The 21,414-nt window shown below is 44.5% G+C and overlaps 1 protein-coding gene across 3 annotated transcripts in view; it reads left to right on the forward strand.

The window, feature by feature from the left end:
* Positions 1–1,568: 1,568 nt before the first annotated feature.
* The window catches only part of IPPK (inositol-pentakisphosphate 2-kinase), a 117,511-nt gene continuing 97,665 nt past the window's right edge, over positions 1,569–21,414 (forward strand). Inside the window, exon 1 of one of the 3 annotated variants that reach the window (XM_090022871.1) lies at positions 1,569–3,559. In XM_090022871.1, coding sequence (XP_089878997.1) covers positions 3,508–3,559 — 52 coding nt within the window. In that variant the 5' untranslated portion in view covers positions 1,569–3,507. The remainder of the gene's footprint in view (positions 3,560–21,414) is intronic. The other 2 variants (XM_090022870.1, XM_090022869.1) reach the window with 2 other exon arrangements.

Raw genomic sequence — 21,414 nt, forward strand, 5'->3', positions numbered from 1 at the left:
AGTGGCAGGGACAGGGCTGCAGCTGCACAAGAGCATGGAATATGGGGCTGGGGCTGGCAGCAGTCCAGAGCCTGTGCTGGGGGGGCAGGGGGAGGGCGGTAGTGTGGAGATCGGCTGGCCAGTGTGCAAGTGTGAGGGAGGGTGTGGGGACCCCCCATACACACTCCCCCCATGGTGCACAGCCACATCAGGCGGTGGCAGCAGCAGCAGGTGTGAGAGCCCAAAAGCTTGTAAATAAAGGAAGTTTTTTTGCAACTATTTAGTTGGTCTAATAACAGATATCACCTCTGCATATTTTTTGATTACCATGTTTTAACTTCCTTTATAAGTAAATCAATGCCAATTTACACAGAGCAGAATTTTTCACCCGATGGGAAAAGATTTGTTGTGGCATATTTGCTTCTTTAAATAATTAAGTATTTCTCTCTCTTCTTCACTGTTTTCTCTTTAGGGAGGAAAAATGAGCTAGATAAGCCTATAGTCATGCAAATCCCACCGTCACCTCACAAACGCACACAATATTAATGTAGATTGGTTTGTAATGGATTTAATGACCACTTATTTTGTTGTTCTCAGAGTATGACATCAGATCACTGTTTAACCATCAGAACATTAACTTCTTTCTTGCTCCAGAAAATGATTCATACCATAATACTGAAGAAGTTTTTGGCTGGAATTTCACCTTAGAGTTGATAAACCACTTCTGAGCTCATTTCAGGAAAATATATTTCCAAATCAGCAATATGTCCCTGGTAAACAAAGCTTAGTTGCATAGCTCAGTGTACAAACCAAAAGGGGTCATTGTCAGTATCCAAATTAGAAACAATGACTTACTGGTTTTCAGTCTTATACTCAAATTCTCTAGTCTTACATTTGTTGATAATAAGTTTAACGTAACTATAAAAAAGTAGAAAACTAAAAGTAGCTCAAAGTGAGAAACTGAAGAAAACTGTAGGGTACAAACAGGCGTGACTGGTGCCTCCTGAGTCTTGGGGGGATGGTATAATTTGAGGGTGGGCCTGGGTGGGGCCAGGGAGGGGGGAGGTGGCAAAAGGCCCATGTCCACTCCTATACTTCTGTGCCCCGGCTTAGTGTCTCCCCACACGCTGCAGGCCCACGTGGCAAAAAAACTGCCCCACTTTTGAGGGCTATTCTTGGGGTAGGGCATGTACCTCCCCACCTGTGGGTATAAGTGAAAGTAAAGTAGTTAGGAAATACACATTGTACACAATAACAAGGCAAGTGCCTACGTTAAAATTCCCAATAATATTCCTAATTAAAATATAAATGCATGCATATATATAATTTAATTGCGTGCTATTTTTTGTTAAATCTGTAACTGAAGTATTTAAAATTATTGTGCTTTTACACTTATTCTGAACTAAAATATGTCTATACAAAATCTCCCTGAAAAAGTTACAGTAGTGCTTGATATTTTATATTAATAATTGAACACATTTAACAATATATTGAAACATAAAGCCTAGATAAAAATAGAGCATAGAAAAGTAGACACATTTAAATTTGGCACTCAGAGACAAAATATATTCAAATAATATTTGTTTTAATTAAAAAAAGTGTAGAACAGCAGGAATTTCTATTCATAGTTTTCCTTTACAATACTTCAACTTACACAGAACTGATAATACAAAAATCACAGTGTTTATCAATATATATATTTTTGACAAAAAATCTAAACTGTTTAATCTCAAATTATTTTCACAGGCATTGTAAAATGATGTTATAAAGAAATGACTCACATCCCGCCACACATCTCTAACCAAACACATACAAGAATGGTTTAATGCACTTTGTGGTAGAATTAGGCAGATTTAATTTCCATTGCTTTAGGGACAGCTTTTTTTTTTAGTTAATAAAGAAACGGGTTCTTTAAAATGACTACCTGAAACACATATCTGGAAATTCTTCAAAGAGCAAAAATGTTCATTTAAGCAAGTAGGAGTATGCTTGTAATGTGTCATGTGGATTTCAGTCATACTTTTAGATGTACATGCAATTGACTACATTCTTTATTTGAAGAACAACAAAGGCGAGATTTGATTACTTAATGAAATTAAAAACAAACAAACCAAAACATTAAACATAAGAGAAGGCTAAATACCATCATCCTTAAAGTGAAAGTGCCTATTAATATCAGTGGGAATTTTCTTGTGTAAGGAGTCCATTAGTTCTCTTAACAATTTCAAAGTACAGTAGTACCCTGTCTTAACAGAGCATACATATAACTGCATTAGGTGGTGGAATGTATTTACATGACACACAATGGCAGTTTTAGACAGCAGAGTTCTTTAATGAGTTTGCCTTTTGAAAAATCATGGTGTGAGGAAAACTACCATTACATGGTAATGACCAATTGCCCATCATGAGTGACAGATTTAAAATAATGGAGTGTTTACATGGCCGCGCCCGCTCCCCTCCGCCCCTCACCCTTCAGGGCGGCCATGTAAACACTCCCTGCGCTCCCGCCTCCGTCAGCCACCGGTAAGGGGACTCCCTCCACCTCCCTGCCAGCTGTTGGGTGCCTGCGCCCACCTCTGCCTCCTCCCCACCCAGGCCTGCGCAACCAATCGCTACTTGCCCTTTTGGCAGCACATGTGCAGTTGGCGAAAAGCATTAGGTATAGGCAGACACACAGACAGACTAAGCCCTTTATTATATTAGAAGTGATGAAACATTTAAAAATCCCTAACTTATACATACACAACATATTTAAGCCTCAACAACACGCCTGATGGCAGCCTGGCACCTCCCAAAATCACTAGGAAACAATCCCAAAACTAACTCATACAGAGAACAAATGAAGTAGACTCCAGTCATGAAGCACCTCATGCTCGGTCGGGCCGGGGGCAGGTTTGCCCTCTCAGCAGCGCCCGGAGCGGGGCGGGAGCTGCCGGTCACTGCAGGAGCCGGTCTCGGCGCGCGGGACAGCCGAAGGCACTGCCACGTCCCCGAGCCCTGGCCCGAGCGGGCTGCGGGAGTCGCGGCTTCGGCTTCCACCAGCTGCAAGGCCACGGCGGGCGCCGCGGGATCGAAGCAGCTCCAGCGAGAAGAACCCAAGTCGGGCGGCTGCCTACAGTGACCCAGTGCGCATGTGCACGCCCCGCCCATTCACATAGGCTCATTTTTAGACTCAGGAAGGATGACAGAGACATGACAGAGCTGGCGTCTGCCCGCATCAAAGATGGAGATGTAGGCCGGACCCGCGCCCCTCTCGTACAGCCGTTTCGCGCTCTCTTCCATGACGGAAGATGGCGGCCGCATGTGAGGTCTCCTCCTCAGCACTTACCCAACCAAAGATTGGTGTGCTTCCGGCTGCCCTTTGACCCGTCGTCGGAGGGCGGGATTTCCGGTAGCGACCGGGTGGAGGAGCGCAGACCAGATGGTTGGCTCGTGAGCGGCCGCTGGCTCGGGGCGGGGGCCACGGCGACTTGCCTGGCGGAGCCGGCTCGGGCGGGGGATGGAAGTGGGGAAGATGGACGAGAATGAATGGCAGTACCATGGGGAAGGGAATCGGAGCCTCGTCGTGTCCCACAGCCAGGTGAGGGGGGCGGCCCGGGCCCGGCTTCTCGCTCCGGCGGGCGCGCGGGGCCCCGGCGGGAGCGGGCAGAGTCGTCTCCCGCGCCCCCAGCCTGGAAGGAGTGAGCGGGGCCGAGTGAGTCGGCCTCGGGGGGGCGGTTGGAGTCGGGCACCCAGTGCCCTGCAGCCGGGGGGTGGCAGGTGGGATCGCTGGGCCTTTGCGAGGTCTTCCGTTTCTGGCTTGGGAGCCGGAGGCGCGAGTTCACAGGGCGTCCCCCGCAGCCGACTCGGGGAGAGCGAGTCAGCATGGGGCGGGGAGCCGCGGGCGCGGCGCCGGGATCTCTTGGTCCGCTCCACTCCCCCTTCCCCCCGGTAGCTTTCCACACGGTTCCCTGTCCGGGCGCGGCGGCGTCGTGCGCTGCCAGGTTAGCAACGGGCTCTTCCCCATCGGGCCCAGGACTCCGGAGAGGAAAAGCAGCTAAGTACCAGTCTGTGCTGCTCTTCAGGGGCAGAAACCGGGAGGGGAGGAACAGGGGAGGGTGTGGAGGGCAAGCATAACCCGGAGACTGAGGAACACCTTTCCCAACTTCCTCCACCCTTTAGTTGCCTGTTGAACAGCAGAGCACCTCCAGTGACTAAGGTGCTGGGCTTGGGACATTTAACTTCTGCTTTTGGCTTAGCTGTGGGCTTCCTGTGTGACTGGGAAAGCAATGCCTCAGTTTGGATTTTTAAAAGCAGCGGTGTCTAGTTTCACAGGAGAGCTATGGAAATAACGTATTTAAAATGCTTTTAGGCTGCTGTGTTGCACTGCTAGGTAAAACCTGTAGAAGAGCTCAGTAGACTATTGTGTGTGTAACATACTGATTTAAACACATTATTTCACTTTCCTGGCACTAGTACAACATTGTCTTCCCTTCTTTGTACTCTTTCACTGATTTAACTTATCATGATTGTGGTTTTTTATGCACTTGTGTCCAAGGCATTTCGTTTGTTTGTTTTGGCCCTTGTGTGTGTCCTCCTGTCTCTCGCCTTCAGGTTGGAATTAGCATAAAAATTTCTGGAAGCTCCTAAAATATGCAGCCTCCTGATATCTTCCATATATGTAAAATCCTCTTCACCCTCTCTGTTGGTAACTTATACCCCTGTAACATGGGTAGGAGACACACTTATGGTAAGAGGTGATTATTTTACATGGAGGTACTTATAGGCTACTCTCTTATTTGGTCTGAGTTAGCATATTTGTATAAAGTCTTCAAAGGGATGCCCCCCAATATAAAATGGCAAATGGTTATTAAAGAATTATAGTAAAAATCAATGAAAATATCAGGCCTTTTTTATTTCCTCCTTTCCATATATATCAGATTTTGATAAACTTATTGTTCAAGGGATTTTCTTGTGTTTCTGCAGAATGCATCTTTAAAAGTATATTTAGTTACTGTATTATAGAAACTTAAGAAAGAGTACATGTGTTAATTACTGTAAGGCTGTGATGTGATACATTTTTAAATGTGTAGAAAATGAGGAAACCTACCATAAATTCAAAGTAGTTACTGGGTGTCACATCTCGTTTTAAACAGGCAACAAAATATCTATGATGTTTATGGTGGAAGTAAAGGGTATCTAAGTTGTAGCCGTATTGATTTAGAGGAAAACGCAGCCGGGGCGCATGGTAGAGGTGATATCTTTTATTGAACGAACAAGATTTTTTGCAAAGAAATTGTCTTTAATTGCAAGCTTTCGGGCACAAACACCCTTCATCAGGCATGGGAGAGAAGATTGTAAAGATTCTCCTGGGTAGAAATGAAAGTTCATATTTCGTAATGAAAATTATGGTGAAGTAAAAAAGCATTTGTACTGTTGCTCTAGTGTAGAGGACAGTGAGCCAGTTAATGCTGTTTACTACTACTAGTTCATCGTTACAGACAATGTTAGAAGATTCTAGCACTATCTAGATGCTTATTATTGGCTTGGGTTTCTTGTTCATAAACCATCAGTTGCGTGTGTGGCCTGAAGCCATAGGTGTATGCAGGCAGTCCTTCACTTACAGCATTTTGAGTTGCAACGTTTCGCACTTGCAATGTTTATGAATTGACACCTTGTTTCAACTCTGACATCAGTTTCGACTTTACAATGTTTGATCCGATGTGATGCCACACGAGTGAACAAGTTTGCTGTGTCACTTATCTCCCTGGAGAACATCTGTCCAGACTTCCTTGGACACTTTCTTTAAAAAAGCAGACAAGACTCCTGAAAAACCTGCAGCCAAGACTCCTGGGAAGGCTACAGTCAAGAGCCCTTCAAGAAGTCCAGCAAACTCACTTCAAAGAAGTCCTTCCAAATCAATATGATTGCTATTTACAATATAACTACACAAATGTAGCTATATTACTCATCTATAATTGACTGAGTACCAAATTCTGGGTTATTTTTGGTGAAAATAGGGTATTGGACCTTGGTTTAGGAATTAGTCCCCCACTTATAACATTGTTTCCTGTGGGAAAATCGGTTCTGATTTGCAACATTTTGACTTAAGACGTGTTTTTCAGGAACCAATTGTGTCGAAAGTCCAAGGACTGCCTGTATTAATGAAATGAATGTATACAAAGGGGGCAAACAACTGACTTTCACTCCAAGAAATGCATTTAGAGTTCCTGCTCTGCTATACTTAAAGTCAAGAACCCATTTATTTTTAAATATTGATTATACATGCTATACAATCTACAAGACTGTTTGGATTGATTTGAAATTTTACATCCTTGATTGGGGCTCTGAGTAGCATAAAGAAAAATTGGATGTCACTGTCTGACACTTGCACAGCACTATAAAAGGGAACAGCATTTTTTAAGATCGACAGACTGAGCTTTTGCTTTCATTTGGGATCAAGCTGTAGCTCTGTTTTGCCATTAATGGCTTCAGTCACTTAAAATTTATCACAATTAATATATGGCACTTGATATGTTGAGTAAGCAAAATTGGAAAAAGTATTTGGAGTTTGCCTCTCAGGATGGGCATGAGCCCAGTGTTTGTAAAGCAGACAGTTGCACTGGTCATGCATGGACTGAATACCTGAATATTTTTTATTTTTAGCTTGCCAGTTCTCATATGAGCAAGGTGGAATGAGGGGTAGGGAGTAGCTGTTGAGTCTCATCTGCAGCCAGTAATGATTCTGATCCACCCATTGGCAGAAGTCTTTGGCTTGGTGATGTGTCTTGGTGCCTCCTTTAAAGCCCTTCTCCTCCCCCTTTGTGCTCCCCTTTTAAAATGTGCAACTTGACTACAGCATAAAATTCAAAAATAAAATTGCATCTGGGAAGGAAGCTGGGAGAACGAAGGGTTTGTCTTTGGCAAGGGATAGGGGAGAAATGGGATGGGGGAGCTAGGTATGATGATAGATGGTAGGGCAAATAGGGTTGGCATGCTCCATATGCTCTAATATTACCTCCAGTCCATGTTTGTTTAGGAGCCCTCTCCACCTTGGGGTATAAAAGTCCCTGTAGTTATGCTTGTGGATATGTTGTAATTTGGATAATGCTTGTCTTCTGACTTGGCTCATATGAGCTGAGAAGTGGGGCTCCATTCCTGTCTATGTGGTCTTCACTTCTTTCCTGGCAAACCCTGGTGTATAGTCTCAAAAGCACCTCTCTAGCCAGTAAGCCTCACTTTTTCTCCTTGTGTAGTTGGTAGCCTGTAAATAAGCATTCTACCATGGAATATTTTGGGTACCTATTGGAGGAAATGCCTTCAATAAGAAGCCACAGTACAATTATGTGATCAGGCACAGCAGGTATGCACTTTGGGGGTTAATGGTCTGTGAGTTTTCAGTAGGAACCTGCACACTTAGATATTCTGGTTTGTATGGTGGAAAGAAAGCAAAGTTAGCAGTTCAGTTGATAACACGCTGTTTTGGGAGGTGGGAGTCATCTCAGTCTGTGTCCCCATATTCACCTCTGGCACATTGGTCCAGCTTGGCTATCTTGCAGTTATTGATGGCTTGTGAAGTATTCCATGTCACTATCCCAGGACCACCTAATGGTTTGTGATCCTCCCCCCTCCGAATTTCCTTATCAGCCTCACCTAGTACTGAGATACTCTGGTTAGATACTCCTCTCATTTGTTGTTGGATCTGGGAATGGTCCTTGTTGTATTTTCTGCAAAGTATAGTAAGGAACCATATTGGTGTGAGTAAGAGGGCTACCATACAGATCAGCACAGAATATATTGTGGTAATGGAGTAAAGGTATAAATCATTAACAACAGATTCAATAATGCTGAGGTCAACTTTTAGGTTTCATAGATTTCATAGACATTAGGGCTGGAAGGGACCTCGGGAGATCATCGAGTCCAGCCCCCTGCCCAAAGGGCAGGAAGCCAGCTGGGGTCATAGGATCCCAGCAAGATAAGCATTCAGTTTACTCTTGAAGGTGTTCAATGTAGGTGCTTGAACCACCTCCGCTGGCAGACTGTTCCAGACCTTGGGGGCTCGGACAGTAAAGAAATTCTTCCTTATGTCCAGCCTGAAACGGTCTTGCAGGAGTTTGTGACTGTTCGACCTCGTCATCCCTTGGGGCGCTCTGGTGAACAGACGTTCCCCCAGATCCTGGTGGTCACCCCGATAGACTTATAGGTGGCCATCAGATCACCCCTGAGCCTACGCTTTTCCAGGCTAAAGAGTCCCATGGCTCTCAGCCTGTCATCGTAAGATCTGTTTTCCTGACCTCTGATCATGCGCGTGGCTCTCCTCTGGACTCTCTCAAGCTTCTCCACATCCTTTTTGAATTGTGGAGCCCAAAACTGGACACAGTACTCCAGCTGCGGCCTCGCCAAGGCCGAGTACAAGGGGAGAATGATGTCCCGGGATTTGCTCGAGAAGCATCTATGGATGCACGCCAGCATTTTGGTCACTTTACTAGCCGCAGCATCGCATTGGAGGCTCATGTTCATCTTGTGGTCAATGATGACCCCCAAGTCTTTTTCTTCTGTAGTGCTAACCAACGTAGCACTGCCGAGCTTATAAGGGTGCTGCAGGTTTTTCCTCCCAAGGTGGAGAACCTTGCATTTTTCGGTGTTAAACACCATGAGGTTCTCGTCTGCCCATTTGCTGAGCTTGTCCAGGTCAGCCTGGATCACCCGCCTATCTTCTGGCGTGGATGCTTTGCCCCAAAGTTTGGTGTCATCGGCGAACTTGGCCAGTCCACTCCTAACTCCAATGTCCACATCGTTAATGATGAGGTTTTTATAAGCATATTCAAATATTCACATCTCATTTCCCTCCTCCCTACCCCTCCATCTTTTGAAGTGACAGCAACATAACCTATTTTAACAATATTAATGAGAACATATTTACCACATATAGTTACATTTCCTTTCTGGATAAAGACTTCTGGATAAAGGTTCTTGACAACCTCTCTGACAATAGTGATAGATAGAGCACAGTGTTGGGTTCATGTCTGGTTACTCCAAACTTGACATTGTAAGTGAGTTTTTCAGTATCACTGGATAATGTTGGTTCAGCACTGCACTACTTGCTGTCATTGTAGAACACCAAACCAGTGGCACAAAAATTGATGGTAATCTAGCAGTTGTTTACCTGTTCTGTTCTGTAGTCATTCCTGTATCTCTCAGTTGTTTTAGTGTGGTGATGCCAAAACCAAAAGATGTGTCACAACTTAGATTTTTATTCTAGTATTTATTATTGTAGTCAATTTATACCAAACCTGGCAACCGTATTATCCATGGAATTGTTTGCTGCAGATGAATTGGCAAGTAAGATTGGTCACATGAGTGTGAAAATGCTTTCCTAAGAGCAACAAGACTGGTTGTATCAAATTGTATACTTTAATCTGTCTTTGCCTATCAAGTTAGTATATGATGAATCCTCACGTGGCATTGGGGCAGTTTGTTTATATTAGTTATATCATAGCCAGTGGTCTGTAGCATTTGCATCTGTTCAATTAAAACGGGAGATACAGTAACAAGAAGTTCATCCTTGGATTCTTATAAGCACATTCAGATATTCGTGGTGCAGCTGATGATGGCTACAGCCACCACTGCTGTCAGGATTATTGTGGCTCATCAATCATTCATATAGTGTTGTGGCATAGCTGTCAGGTTTGCATTGGCATTTGGGGTTTGCACCTAGACAGGACATGAAGCAAGGTGTTGCATGGCATCTACTCTGTCCTTTTGTGGGAGGAATTGAACTCCTATAGTCGGAGGTTGAAGCTCAAGGCTATCGGTGAGTTCTGGAGGTGTGGAGAGGTTCTTGCCCCTTTGGGTGTATAGGAGCTGCCAGTTTTGCGTCCTCGTGTAGCCTGGCATTTGGGAGTCCTTTGTCTTCTCAGCCTCTTTTCCTGTCTCTGTGTATGATAACTGAGATTAGTGGGGAGCCTTGTTTTACTGAAGGGAGATCTGAGCTCTGTCCTCTTTCCACATTTCTTCCTGGTGTGGTTTGAACTTTTTTCCTAACCTCCTCTTATGTGAGGAGGCTTCTGGGGAGTAAGTCCTGAAAGTAATGTAAACTTGAACCTTTGAAAATGAGGAAATAGAAACTTAAAGTTACATGCTGCTACTTTGTGGTGGGGAAAACTTTCCAGCAGTATGAAGAAAATGCCTACCTATTTTCATTGCCTTGGAGCTGTCCTGAGTAGGAGCTACTTTTATATCTGACTTACACTATTCTTCCTGTGAAGGAGACCAGATATTAGACTGTATCTGCTAGAACTCATTCATTTGTAAGCATGCATTGCCATGCAGTGCTTTCACTTATTAAATCTGTATGCTATTAATTTTCCTCACAGTTAATGACACAACCTACACCATGTAATGGTGAGGTGGAACAGCCTCAATCTCTGTGGGCACATCCCCATGACCATGCATGTGTTTCCCCAGGGATAGCTACCAGCAGCCTGTAGTTGTGCCACTGCTAGTTGTCCCCAGTGAATGCCCCTGCATGCATGCTCTGGTGCATGGCAAATTGCCCCATTTAGGGCAGGGGAGACTGGGGCCAGCACTTGGGCTGGCCCTAGCAGCCTTACCTGGAGGCCTGGGGGAGCCCCCAGGGGCTTCAGCAGGAGCCTGACTGGCAGCTGGAGCATGGCTCTGGCTGGCTAGACTTCAGATTTGGGCAGCACATGCTGCTGCCACTTGCGCTGCTCTGCTTTTTTTTCTCCACATGTTGTTTAGATTGTGGGATTTCCCAGTACCTAACTTTGCCTCCATACTACAAGTACGAACCTATTCGCATGTGCCGCGTGCATTTTGTGGTGCCTCCAAAAGCTTTTGAGGCACTATGGAGGAGTGCATGTTTCATTCATGGGCATGCAGCTTCTGTGCCTATGGTTGTATCATTTAATTGCACATGCAAGTCAGGAGAGCAAAATTGTTCTCCTTTAAAGGGGTGTAGCTAAGCTTTATTGCCTGATACCACAGTTGTAGCTCTGCCAAATTTCTACCAAATTTCTACCGGTTTCTTGCAAAGTCTGGGGCCCTTGGACATGGCCAGTGGCAGAGCAGGGTTAGTGAGGGCCATGTTGACATTAGCCTCACTTGCCCTACAGCTGCCAGTTCTGCTGCTGTTTGTCTTAGCACCGCCATCCTTGCTGGTCCCTACTGTCCCTTCGTCTAGATCTGGTCCATAAAGGAGCTCTGTGGTCTCCATCTGAGGTGGAGCATGGCGTAATTTTAACACCCCTGATGGAGTGCAACACAAGCCTTTCTGTTGATTATAAACATTTGGATTAGTATGGGCAACGTGAACATTTTGGTGTGTGTAAACTAGTGGGATAGTATATTTGCCAATGGCTTGATTTTTTTTGTAGTATAAGCAGGTCTTTAACAAACTCCATTTTCCACCCCCCAATTTCATGCCCTTCTCATGAGTTGAGAGGTGAGGCCTGCAGGCCACTGCTTCAAAACGTGCTTTTCTATATGAGGGAAAAGGAAAGGGGGGGAAAAAAAGTCATTGGTTCTTCTGAGTTCTTGTCAATAAGTGAGCTGTGAGTCTTTAGTGCAGTAGACTTCTATTTTTAACAAATATTTACCAGCACAGATTCTTGCATTTAAAGTGCTATTCCATAAACTTCAGAGTCCTTCTATTTTTTTTTCTCTCCAAATCTAGTAAAACAGTATGTTTAGGGTTTGAAATAATGGCTGCTATTTGTTTTTTGTTACAGAAATACAAGTGTGCAATTTCCACTTCTTTCCCTCATGTAGTTAACCACGTAATCTTTTCATTTCATTGGAGCTGATAATAAATATTTATGTATAGTGTCCATATTGGGATAGTATTGTAACTTAATGCTTTGTTAAAATATGAATGTGTAAAATATTTGTATTGCAAAGAGTAGCATCTGGTCTCTGCCCTGAAAACTTCTTCTAATCAAGCAGTACTGAGGAAGGTGCATTTAAAGTGCAGATGGACGTGTGTGTGGATAAACTCAAAAGTGCAGGGAACAAAGCAGGGGAAGAGAAGGTAAACAAAGGAGACAGGTAGGAGGGAGTTAGAGCAGATGGCCAAAATGCAGTCAAAACTGCGTAATTTTTCGGCTGTTCTAGTTGGCTGGAGACTATTTTACTTCCTTTCTGAAGTTTTTCTCTCAAGGCCGTCTGGGAAGGACAATACGTACCATCAGGGTACTAGAAGCCTGTGGGCAGGGGAGAATTCTCAATATTTGTGGCTTTAGAGTATGGGGAAGTGTTAGCTGTGCAAGACCATCACTTCAGGGTGGATAAACATTGATGATTAGAAATTGGAGTTTTTTTACATTGGATTTTCAATTTTTTCAAAAGTTTAAATTAAAATGATGTTTTCCTTTTTTAAATATGAACCAGCTTAAAATGTAATTGGAATTGAATACAGTGTAAGCTAAGGTATAAATTTAGTATAATCTATTAAAATAATTTAAATTGTGCGTTGAGTCAGTAAACCTCTACTAAACAGTCTGGAATTAAAGGCTGATTTTCTTCTGCATGGGAATATATCTAACTTTTGAGGCCAAGTTTTAAAAATATGGCACAACATTTTGGGTATGAGGGGCTTGAACCTATAAGGGATGCACAGTTTATATCGCTGGATGCAAGGGGTCAGCAAAGTCACTGCAAGTGCTGGAACCTGACTTCTGACTCCAGCAGACACCATCAGGTGTACTTATTAATCAGGATTATCCACAGAGTCTGCCTGAAATAGTATCAGACTCCTATTTTGTTCTTTCTAACTGAGCTCTTATTAGCTCAGCTCTCAAATTATGAATATTTATCGTTCTGAGTCCATAATGGAGGCTTAGTTTCTAGCTCAGGGAAAAACTGCTCAGTAACTACTAACCCTCTGCTTCTCAATGGTTCTGGGTACTTCAGTTAAATGGCCTTTCTTGGCCCCTCTGCAAATGGATCGAGATGTGATGTAAGTATTAATTTCTCAAGTGCTATATTCATGTTTCCAGTCCAGAAGTACTTTAGCACAGAAGGCCAAGGGTAGCAGAAATCATGGATTGTTTCGGGGGGGTGGGGTGGCAGGAATGTTTTGTTCTGGTTGAGTGAGAGGAGTCAAGGATATGGTGAGTTCTTACCAGTAGAAAGAGTCTTTGTTGTTAACTTCTTGTGTGAAGGAGGGAGAGGGAACAGTGTGTGCGGTAGAAAGGACCAATGCTGGGCTCAAGACAATGTAGGAAAAGGACAAACATTCTGTGGAGCATAGATAATATTGATTTCAGAGGGAAGAACTGCAGGAAAAAACTGCCGTGGCAGCAGTTTGCAAAAAAAAGACCCTATTGGGGAATTTTTTAAAAGAAATTTCTGTACTTCTGTGAGGTAGAGAGAAACATGTGCCACATGTAAACAGTGCAACAAAGATATGTAAAATCTAGTAGTCTGAATGAAGCAACATTATGAGAAAATGCTTCTCAGAAGATAGTTAACTTGAAGATGGTGATATCGACATCTCTGAGCCACCTGGATAAATTAGTAAACTTACTATTTTTGAACCATTTTTATGGTTTGCCTACCATACATTGCAATGCTAGTAAATGATAAATGGATGATAATAATGTTAGTTATTTTGCATGTCAAATTCAAGAGAAGTGTCTTGAGTAAAATTGACCTCTCTATTTGGTCTTCATTGACCTCTCTAAAGCCTTTGATTTCTGTAAGCTGTGAAGCCCTGTGGATAATCCTGTCCAAAATTGGCTGCCCAAACAAGTTAATCAGTGTTCTGAAACTTCTACATAACAGCTGTCAGCAAGGGTAATCAGCAACAGGAATCAAACAGAACCATTTGAGGTGAAAAACTGGAGTGAAGCAAGGTTGTCGTTGCTCCAACTTTTGTTTTCCATCTTCATCTCCACCACGATGCACCTTGTTGACAGAATGCTGCCACCTGGGATTGAAATTGTTGAGGTTGAAGAGTCTTCCATCCATCCTATGCACAAACTTGAGTCTAAAACGAAGACCATGACAACATCCATAACGGAGCTCCAGCATGCATATGACAATGCTGTCGTTGCTGAATCTGAAATGGACCTCCAAACCATTCTTAATGTATTCTTGGAAGTCTACGAGAATGTTGACCTAACTCTAAACATAAGGAAAATGCAATTCCTTTACCTCAGTCTGCTCCAAATGGAGAAACAAACCCTGCCTCTATTCAAATCAATGGAGAATTGCTGGAGAATGTGGATCACTTCACCTGTCTTTGATGAAATATGGCTTCCACAGCAGACATTGACATGGAAATACAACACCGCTTGAACTGGGCGAGTGCAGCCTTTGGCTGTCAGAGTAAGAGTATCATCTTAAATCATGACATCTTTGCTGAAACAAAGCTCTTGATTTATCAAGCCACTGTCATTCCAGTTCTGCTGTATGGTTTGGAAACTTGGACCACATATAGAAGACATCTCAGGAGCTTGGAAGAGTACCACCAACGGTGCCTTTGCAAGATCCTTCAGATTAGCTGGGAGGAGGGATGCACAAACATCAGCATATTGGCTGAAGCAAATTCTGACAGCATTGAGGCCGTGATCATCCAAAACAAACTCTGCTGGACAGATCATGTTGTTCGCATGCCTGACTCCTGCCTTCCAAAGAGAATCTTTTTCTCGTCTGAAAGAAGGTCAGCAAAGTAGCGGAGAGTAAAGCAAGCACTTTAAAGACGCCCTGAAGGCAAACATGAAGAAGTGTAACATCAACATTTGGGAGGCCCTTGCTCAGGGCCGACCAAAATGGAGGAAGGCTCTTTGGGAGGGACCTCAACACTGAACCAGCTCGTCGACAGGCAGAAGAGGAACAGGCGAAAAGAACATCGGAACATCAAGCGCAAGGACACAGTGCCCATCCCTCCTGGAAACTCCTGTTCTCACTGTGATAAGACGCGTGGATCTAGAATTGGGCTATGGAGTCACCTGCGGACTCACTGTTAAGATCGTTGGAAGACTATCTTACTCGTTTGCAAGTGATCGCCTATCATTGCAATTGCTAGTAAATGATAAATGCATTACAATAATGCTAGTTACTTTGTGTAGGTTACTTTTGAACACAAACACTTTGAAATTCATTCTATAATGGATGTGCTAGTTTATGGCCATATCTGTCCATTTATACCTCTTTAATGTTATCCCAGCACTTCTGAAATCAAATTTATTTCTCAGTGTAAGCCATTGTACAAGCCCTAGGTAAAATTAATAAGAATAAAGTTTTAATAGGAATTTATGAATTTTAAAATAAGGAGTGTAAATTTTTTTTCAAGCTAGCTTACGTTGATAAAAGGGTTTAAAGGAAAGGAGAACCTTTATGATTGACTGAATGTTTTTCTTCTAGAACTGGGTTCGGAAAAATTGTATCGTTTCAACACTGATTTAAGAACAGCTGCTGTAGGACGGATCTTTCACTGACATTTTTTTTTTTTAAGTAATGCACTCAGTAATACTTAGGGGTGCACTGACAGATTTTTTTGGCCAATACTGATGGCTGATTATTAACTAGCCTTATTGTCCAATACCAATCTAATAGCCAATATGCAGCCCAGCAGCTTGGAGAACAGCCTCGCTCACAGACTTACTGGCAGGAGAGGTGTGTGTGTTGGGGGCGGGGGGGCAATTGAGGCTCCCACAGTGAGGGAGGGATTGAGACAGGGGTATGGGCTGGCACTGCCTAGCCAGGGTGGTGAACGTGATCCCACCAGGAGTGGGTAGAGCCATGGGCAACTTGTCTGGGGAGTAGGGAGGGATGGTGATTCCCTGTCACTGTGCACCCCTGTGGAAGGCATGGGGGTGGGCATGTGACCCCCTGGATTTTTGTGCAGGGTGAGGGTGGGCTACTCACTGCAGACCCGGATCCAGGGGCTGCTCTCGCTGCTTCCTGGTTGTGGGGGGGGGCAGCCCTGGTTGAGGCTGCGCTCAGGGTGGGTGGGGGTGGTGCTGGGAGGGGTTCCTATGGGGTGGGTTATAGCCACCCCAAAATTCCCTGTAGATCCACCCATCCCAGCATCACTGCCACCTGCCCCATGTGCAGTCCCAGCCTACTGCCTAGTTCCCCCTGCCAGGAAGAGGCCAGTACAGCCTCTCACCTTGAGCCTACAACAGGCAGCCTGCCCTTGCTCCATGCACATGCCCTATCTGCCTCCCCTGGGAATGCACACAGCACCAGGGTGCCACTCTCCAGACGAAAAGCCTGTGGCTCTGTCTTGCTCCTGGTGGGCTCACATTCACTGCTTTGACTGGGTGGGCAGCACCTGGCTCTACCCCTGCCCCACTCGCTCCCTCACCAGGGGGGCCTCGATCTGCCCCGCCAGGCACCTTCCCCTCCACAGATTTAAGGGCTGGGAGCTGCTCTTCAAGCTCCATTTTTGCCTGTGTGGATGGTGCAGCTGTGCCAATGCACGCAGCACGTATCAGTGACAATATTGGCTACAGCGGCCAAAATAAGCTGATTGCTGATAACGTTAATATTCCTTTTTATTGGTACCAATCGAATATGCAACTGACTTTAACCATTTTGTTTCAAGGTCCAGCTTTTGTAATTGTATGTATGTAATTATGAACATCCATTTGCCATAACTGCAACCTCAGTATCATCTGTTGGTACTACCAGCCATACTGCAACTAAACATACAAGTAGTTCATTTTCTGAGGTATTTAAAAAATGTCTTTCTTCATTGATAGGTAAAACTATGGATCACTTAATAACCACAAGCAGCAAAGTTCCCCAGGAAAACATAGATGAAAGGTTCCTTGGTTCCTTTATGTAACAAATCTTTTTTTTCATCTTGGCCAGAACAAACACTTCATTAATATGGTTCAGTCATTATGACCAAGTTCCTCTCCCTCCAGCAGAAGTGGAAGGCTACTGGACACACTGTGCAAAGTGCATTGAAGGCAAAAGTGTTAAACTGAGTCTTGATGGGTGAAGAAATGTATTTAATGAGTCACTAATATGTGCTTTTGTGTGAACAGAAAATGGCATTGTTCATCTTGTACTAACAGTTGAGACATCAAGAGATGTCCATACTACAGAATATTTAAAAGCAGCATCAGTAAAAGCTATATTTTTATGAGCAAAATCTATACTCTACAATAGGGGTTTTCAACCTTTTTAAATAAGTATACCCCTTCTAACTCAAAGTTCCAGTTCCTGTACTCTCTTGTTTTTAAGGGGGGGAGCAGATTGAGGCCCCCGTGGTGCAGGAGGGAGTGGGGCTAGAGCAGGTGCTGCACAGCTGGGGTGGGGCAGGGTGTGGGACGACACCACAAGCAGCATGTCTGGGGGACGCAGGGCCAGCAAGGGCAGCAGGACCTGGCTGGGCCCGGCACATGGTCCCCGCGTGCTGCGCTGGGTTGTGCCACCGTGGGTTGGGCCCTGCGTGCTGTGGCAGGTCCTGCTGCCATGAGCCCAGCCTGGCCAGGTGGCAGAGGGGCTCTGAGTGTGGTAGGACGTGACTGGGCCTAGTACACGGTCCCCGTGCACTGCACTGGCTCATGCTGCCATGGGCCAGGCCCACCCTGGCTGGGTGGCAGAGGGGCCCTGAGGGCAGCAGGTCCTGCCACTAAGGGTCTGGCCTGGCTGGGCAGCAGAGAGGCCCCAGGATGCGGCTGGGCCCAGTACTTGCAGTGCTGGGTCCTGCCACCAAGGGCCCAGCCTGGCTGGGTGGTAGACGATCCCCAGGGTCGGCACAACCTGGCTGGGTCTGGCATATGGTCCTTGTGTGCTGCGCCGGGTCCTGCTGCCGTGACTTGGGCCAGCCGGGTGGCAGAGAGGCCCCAGGGCTGGCAGGACCCTGCTGGGCCTTGCGTGCAGTCCCTGCATGCCACGCCAGGTCCTGCCACCGTGGCTCAGCACACTGCACTCCCACTGCTCCTGCTGTTAAAGGTAAGTTATGGGCCGGGGGGGGGAGGGGGGGGGGACCGTAGCCCTGTGGGGTATAGGGGCTGTGGCCCTCCAGGGGGAAGATTGGGGCCCTGGGGGGGGGGGGGGCATTCCATGTGCTGTGAGGGGGGGCTTCACCCTGTGAGGGCCAGGGGACCCACCCCTCCTGAGCAGCTCCCCCACACAGTCCTCCACACCCACAGTCCCCTCCCCGCCAGCAATCGCCTTACACCTACTTACCCACACACTCACCCGCCTTCCCCACACACCCCTTCCCACCCCTTTCCTGCAAACACCACCTCCCCCCCATTGTACACCCATCACGTGTGAAGAAAACCAAAAGTACATATCAACACATAGATATTTAGAATTTATTTTATCATGATGCGCGCCAATTGCCAATCTGTTGAAAACATCACAGTTTCATAAGACTCCCTCAGTTCTGCCCCCCTCCCGCCAGTCATCCTCCTGTTCACCCAGTCTCTTCACTCACTGTCATTGCTGCCTTCCTTACCGTTGTCCTCGTTCTCTTTGACTTGCCTCTGAAAAGTCTATGCCAGTTCCCTCTCTTCCATTTGAGGTCTGCCATCTCTTTCCAGTTGTCCTTTTCTGTCTTTTTGTAGTACCAGTACATTTCACTCCGTCCCATTTTAATACAGTCCTCAACTGCTGGCTCTGAGTGCTTGTTTATAAGCAGATTCCTATACATCAGGAACCTGCTTATAAACAGGCTCTCAAACCCTGCAGTTCCTATATTGTACAAACTGTGCATGATATGAGTTCAAAGCCAGAGGCTGATGATTAACCACATGCTTCACTGAGTGGACCACAGCAAGGTCAAGAACCCTTTAAGCCATGGTGACCCCACAGCTCAGCACTGCTCTGTGTGCGTGCGTGTGTGCGGTGTCCAGGTACCTCCCACACCCCACTCATGACTGGAACCAAGTATACTTGCCACAAGTCCTAGGATGCTCCAAAAATGTATAGGTGTCCAAGTTGTAGCTGTATTGGTCTAGTGGCAAAAGCAATCAGGACTCGCGGTAGAGGTGATATCCTTTATTAGACCAACTAGATTTTTGCAAAAAACTGTCTTTAATTGCAAGCTTTCAGGCACAAACACCTTCATCAGGCATAGGAGAAAAGATTGTATAAGTTCTCCTGGATAGAAATGAAAGCTCATATTTCATAGGAGATTTGGAGGTGTCGTAAAATCCTCTGTATGGAACAGTTCATTTTATATGCGGATTAGGCTCAGAGAAAAGTTGGAAGTCTTTTTCCCTTGAAGCTATTTGGTGGTAAGCAGGATGTAGTCATATTTCCTTCTGGCTAGTGGTTCATATTTCACAGAGTAAAGAGACGGAATGCTCTTCTGGGCAGGCATTTCTTACGTGGTAAGGTGTGTCTGAGCAATCTGGTGAGGCTCTGCGATGATGCAAATTACCTCAAACAAAGGCAGGAGCAGAATCTCATTTCAGGTAGTCAGACTTGCTTCCTATTTGTAAAATTATGAAGATATCATTTAAAAATTGGCTAAAATTTTGATATCTTCCATGTGTCAGGTATCCAGGTATCAGGCAGTATTGCCAGGTATTGGTGCGTGCAGTGGTGGGAGCTGCGCCTCCTTGATGAGCCACTGCTCCATACCAGGTCCTGCCCTGCCCCAGCTGGGCAGTGCCTGCCCCAGCCTCACTCCCTCCCTCACCATGGGGGCCTTGATCTGCACCCCCACCAATGCCTCTTCCCTTTCCCCTCCCCTTCCACCACAACAGACAAACCAGCTGCATGCAGCTTTTGAAGGTGCCGGGCTGTGCTCCTTGCTGCCTATGCGTTGCACTGCAGCTCTGCGCGTGCACAGGGCTTTTATTGGCTAAGTTAGGCAAAAAAAAGCCAATTTCCGATGCAGTCAATTTTCTTTATATTGGTGCTGATCTGATATCAGATGGATGTATTGGTGTACTTCTATTTCCTGGCTATGTAAATCTTCAAAAGGATTATAGGATAACAGTGAGTCAGAAGCAGCAGTAAATTGTTTAGAGCAAATTGTGTTGAAGATTAATTAATGGCCTAGCTATCAAAAATGAAAATTCCTTGGGTTATTGCTAATAGGTGACTTGGACAGTGTCTCAGTATTTTTAACAAAGGGAATTTTTCTCTCCCTTTGTATTCTCAAGACTTTTTTTATATTGCTTTTCCCTCCCAAAATAGTTAGCTTCCTTCAAATATTTCAGGTAGTACAATACTATTGGGTATCTTCTGTAGTAGTCCTGTATATGAAAATGTAGCACTTATGCAGTTGCTTATTTAACTTAATCAAAGTTGAACTTTTAGCTTTTGATAATATCTCTATAGACATTTTATTTATTATTTAGTACAGTGCCTGTACAGTTATGACTTAATACAGAGATAGTAATCAGAACTAAAAAATCTTGCTACTTTTTTCATTGTTTGCTTTTGTGTTAGATTTTTTTAATTGATTAGAAGTGAATTAATTGTTTTTAAAGAAGTAAGTGAGTTTAGTCCTAGCTCAGACGTATTCACTTCAGAAATGCTATCTTCAGAATTATATATTGGCATTGGGCACTTGTGGGATTTTTTTCCTCCTGCAAATGACTGATGATTAAATTCTTGAGTGCTGGCAAGATGGGCAAGCACGTAATTACTGAGAATAGAATAGGAACATTTGATGATCTGAAGTGGTCTTCAGTATTTATTTATAAAAGGATAAATATTCCAGTCGTCTTGGTCATATGCTTAACATCAAGTTCCTGTATTGGGTCAAGCTTATTTTGCACTGCCAAAAATATCCAAGGTGTCTAGAATGTCTAGCAGTTCCCAACTTGCACACTAAAATAATTCAATGCTGTGTCACATGCGAGTATTGTGTGAAGATTGGCAAATGTTGTGTCTGCCCTTTTAACTTACCTACCTATGGAATCTAATTATCTTAAAGATAGGAGCTCAAACTTCCACCACAGAGATCTTGGGGGTCTCCTACTTTCATTTAAAAAAAATATATAAAGCCTGTTTTTGCCACTTTCTTTGGTTCCAGAATCTGACTTCACTAGACTTGATCTTCATTCTGTTGTTTACTGTTTGGTGTTTAGTCCTTAAGTATCTATTTGTTTAAGTGGTTAAATATCAGAGACTGCTACTTCAAATGAATGAAAAGAATTGGTCAAATGTCAGTATTAAAGTGACTCGAACTTCATTCCACTATCTGTCATTAGTTGGAAGTACATTGAACTCTTGCCATAGAGTCAAACTTGTCTTTTTCCTCAGACAGTGACATTTTATTAAAAAAGAAATGATCTAGGTTATGTCAACAATATTTGATCAAAACTAAGCTGGAAGCAAGGGTAACAACTGAAGTATGCAATTTTGTTAGAACTATGCTTCTCTTTGTAAGAATGGAAGTTGCAAAATTTGTTTTAACCTGTTAGGTGGATGTTGTAATGTAACACTCGCAAGCCAAGATGACATTTGTCAAAGTTCAGTTACACTTTAAATGGATGCTGTAGCTGCTTG

The sequence above is a fragment of the Crocodylus siamensis genome, chromosome 11, assembly GCF_052110815.1.
Source record: "Crocodylus siamensis isolate JL-2025a chromosome 11, ASM5211081v1, whole genome shotgun sequence".
NCBI classification, from domain to species: Eukaryota; Metazoa; Chordata; order Crocodylia; family Crocodylidae; genus Crocodylus; species Crocodylus siamensis.